This window comes from Chrysochloris asiatica, unplaced genomic scaffold, assembly GCF_000296735.1.
Source record: "Chrysochloris asiatica unplaced genomic scaffold, ChrAsi1.0 scaffold00314, whole genome shotgun sequence".
Classification (NCBI taxonomy): Eukaryota; Metazoa; Chordata; class Mammalia; order Afrosoricida; family Chrysochloridae; genus Chrysochloris; species Chrysochloris asiatica.
Window position 1 is genome coordinate 326892 of NW_006408832.1, and position 3721 is coordinate 330612.

Here is a 3721-nt window from a genome sequence, read left to right on the forward strand (position 1 = left end):
AATGAATGTAAAACTAATGTTCTCCCATGTAAACTATCACATAATTCACAATAAAACATTTAAAAATAAATAAATAAAAACAAATGCAATTCCAGCATAATACGAATTTTTTAAAATAACTTTAAATAAATAAATAAATAAAAATAACCTTCAACAGTTTACAAACTGAAAAAAAAAAAAACTTCATGGGGAACTGGGATTCAAAGATAATGAATTTCTTCCAGGAACGTTTTGAAATCCCTTGGTATTACAGCAAGGTTGAGTCCTGGTTTGGTAGGACCCTGGTATTTACACAGAAGTCCTGGTGATATTGTAGGATGAGCACTGGACCGTGAACCACAAGGTGGGCAGTTCGAGGCCACCAGCCTGTCCCCGGGAGACAGATGAGGCTTTCTCTTCCTGTAAAGATTTACAGCCTTGGAAACCAACTGAACAAGTAATCAGACGACTCAATGGCAGTAGGTTTGTTTGGTTTGGGACATTTACATGGCAGGAGGTGTCTTCTAGAAGACAGCACAGTCTCTGAGCTCAGCAAGGAAAAGGAGAGGTTGAGGCGTGAACATTTGGGCACAGCCGCTGGACCATTCAGCTATCCTGAGTTCCTTCTGCTTGAAGAAGGAAGACAGCAGGCAGGAGTTGGGGGAAAGACAGGGAGGCTCCCCCAGGCCCTCTGTCCCCACCATGGACATACTGGCCAGAGAGCACAGGGTCATTCCAGCTTCCAGATGGAACTTCAAGGCCCCCCGGGCTCCAAGCCCCTTCTCTCCCTCACCAGCATTCCATGCTTGCCCGCCCCTTGCCTCCCAAGCTTGGTCCACCCGAACTCCCTCCTCCCCGGCCATCGTGTTCCTGTCCCTCTTGGACTCTGCTCTCCTTTCTCCCAGCTTCCTCAGCCTCAGGAAGCTCACCTGGCTGTCCTGAAAGCACCCAGGTATTAAAGGGAGGAGGGTGTGTGTATGTGGCATCATCCTCTCCATTTCCACTCCCTCCCAGTGTGCTCCAGTGCTCCACTGGCCTCTTCTCTTCCCCCAACAGGAGTTGAGTACCCCAAAGACCACGTGTCTGAGGGGGCCACCAACCCTCAATGTCCTGCAGCCCTGCATCACTGCCCCTCCACAAAGCCCTGCCTGGACCCTCCTTCCTCTCTGTTCTTCCAGGTACCACTGTTTGTCTAAGGGAACCTGGACCCTCTCCCCCTGCCTGTCTGCCCCCTCGCAGCACACCACCTCCCTGCCAGGCTTTGTCTCCATGTGCAGTCCTCCAGAGCTGAGGGCCAAGCAACCTGGAGAGCAGGTGCGGGGTCCATCTCATGGAGACCCCGAGGGCCGGGCTGTGCCCGTGAGAAGCCATGGAGGTGGGGAGGAGGAAGAGACGGAGGTTCCTGGGATTCAGGGAGCAAGGGGTGCTGGGCATGTCCATGAACCCAAGGAGGACCAGAGGTGGTGGGCTAGACTCGGGCCCACCCTCAGCAAACGAACCCTCAACACCTGGCTGACTTAACTGCCAGCACCCTGTTAATCACTGCCCCCCACTGATTCTGCTGTTATATACTCACACAAGATTACATTCCCTGCCACACACACACCATCACCACACACCTGCCCAGGTCTCAGGCCCCAGCTGCTTCCAGCATCTCACGTCCCACCAGCATCTCACGTCCCACCTACTAGCTCACCTTCCCTTCCCTAGCACATGTCCTGCTCTCACTCCGAAGGCCAGAACGCCTGTGTCCAGGTGTACCTACGTGTGCCTGGCAGGTGGGTCCCACTCAGTTCACATCCCAGAGATCCTGGGGCTCAGAGCAGGGGCAGCCCTCCTCCGAGCCTCCTCACATCTCTGCCTCAGTGGACACCCCAGCTGGTCCTCAAGTCCCGACTCCTAGGCCACACAGAGGCCTCCCCCACCCCACCTTGTCCTCAGGAATTTCCAGAACACCGCCACCCACAGGCCACTCATTCCTCCCTGGTTCCTGCTGGCCCCTTCTCCCGACCCCAGGATATACCTGACACCCCCAAGACTGCTTCCTGCCCAGCCTGGGTCTCCAGAAGCCATCTGCTTTCCAATACTTACAGCTAGCACCGCCTTCATGCCGTCCACGTCCAGAGCAGGGGAGACTCAGATGCCCAAGCTCTGCTATGTTCCCCTGGAGACCTCTCATCGCTCCCCGGCCACTGGATCTGTAAGGAAACTGCCAGTCCTGCTTCAAGGATGCTCTGGACCACCCTGGACCACCGCCAGGACTCCTGCCCAGGTCACGGCCCTGGCTGCTGTGAATCTCACTGGTCACCCATGACTCTCAGCTCCCCCACACCAGTGCGAGACTGGAAATGTGCGGCAAGCTGCCCCCAGAGCCACTGTCTGAGGACTGTCCAGGCCTGGCAATGTCACTAGCCTCCCCCTGCTCAGCTGCCCTGGTTCCAGAAGCCCCCAGCACACAGGGTCTGCAATGCCCCACCTCAGAGAGATTGGGCCTCAACTCAGTCTTCAACAACCTCAAGTCCACGTTAAACAGCCTCAGTGAGGGTCCAGATCCCAAGTGGGTGTGGAGACCACCATGAGGGGCGGAGGCTGCTCCAAGTGTCAGGCGGGACTGCAGGAAGGGGAGGGAGGTGGACAGATGCTGTCTCCTGGAACCCTCATCTCCAGCTGACCGTCCACACCAGAGTGAGGACCAGGCACTGGACAGGTGGAGTATCCTTTCAGACAGGTGGGGCGGGCGGGGTGGGACCGGGCAGCCATAGCAGAGGACACTGCTGGTCACTTCAGGTCTGGTGAGGAGTCAGCAGTGCCCTGGCCAGGCCATACTGGGACAGGGGCCACACTGAGACCATGGGGCCCATTCTGATCCAGATCCCAGAGGACCCTGTGGACAGGGCCAGGGGCTGGATGTCCTGGGGCCTCAGGTCAGCATGTAGCTGGGAAGCGAGCACTCCCACGTGGTGCTGAGACCCACTCAGAGTGCTGGGGGGGGGCTTCCTCCTCCTGTCCCCCTCACTCCCCTCTTAACCTCTCTCTATTCAGCCTTGCCATGCTCCCCCCTCACTTTGCTGGCTGGGGTAGGCAGGAGACTACTGAGTCCACTCTGGAGGCACAGGGCGCCCCCAGGGCCACACCCTCACTGCCCCTCTGTGCCCCACTTCCTGGCTGTAAACAGTGGAGCACAGCAATATGTACCCTCCCATGGGCTCCTGTCTTTGAGGGACTGGAATGTTGCTTCCCAGCACCTAGGGCTTGGCCTTGGGGGGAGGGCTGATGTCCCCTTACATGACAATAACCTGATGCCCCTTCACAGCCCTCTGCCTCTGGGGTCCCCACAACCACAGCAAGCTGCGGCCAGCTCCGGTGTCCCTGTGTCTTTTGGATTGCACAGTGAGGGGCTGAGAGCTGAGAGACCACCATCCCCTCACAAGCTGTAGATGCCCACCCAGAAGACAGTGGACACTGGGCCTGGGGCAGGCATGACATGCTGAGGGAGGCCCAAGGCCAACTTTGGGGTGTTGTGAGCCCCATCCAGACACCATGAGTACCCCCTCAGAGGACTGTACTGTCAGCAAACCCATCGTGGTCTGGGGGTTAGACAGGCTCAGAGTCCTTCCATCCTGCCCCAGGACCTGGTGTGAGCCACACAGCAGAGCCGGGCTGAAGACCAAAGCCCCGGGCAGCCTGACACACCCCTCGAAACACCCTGAGACATTCTCTCCTCTGGGGCAGCCCCCCCCCC

At 57.4% G+C, this 3721-nt stretch overlaps 2 protein-coding genes across 2 annotated transcripts in view; one reads left to right on the forward strand and one right to left on the reverse strand.

Moving 5' to 3' along the window:
- Positions 1-2558, forward strand: part of GPC1 (glypican 1) — a 38368-nt gene extending 35810 nt beyond the window's left edge. Inside the window, exons 11-15 of the mRNA XM_006875220.1 lie at positions 1036-1157; positions 1219-1338; positions 1690-1757; positions 1996-2179; positions 2301-2558. Coding sequence (XP_006875282.1) covers positions 1036-1157; positions 1219-1338; positions 1690-1757; positions 1996-2179; positions 2301-2558 — 752 coding nt within the window. The remainder of the gene's footprint in view (positions 1-1035; positions 1158-1218; positions 1339-1689; positions 1758-1995; positions 2180-2300) is intronic.
- Positions 2559-2757: 199 nt separating this feature from the next.
- Positions 2758-3721, reverse strand: part of ANKMY1 (ankyrin repeat and MYND domain containing 1) — a 42197-nt gene continuing 41233 nt past the window's right edge. The window contains exon 21 of the mRNA XM_006875221.1: positions 2758-2863. Within this exon, the coding sequence (XP_006875283.1) occupies positions 2758-2863 (106 nt within the window). The remainder of the gene's footprint in view (positions 2864-3721) is intronic.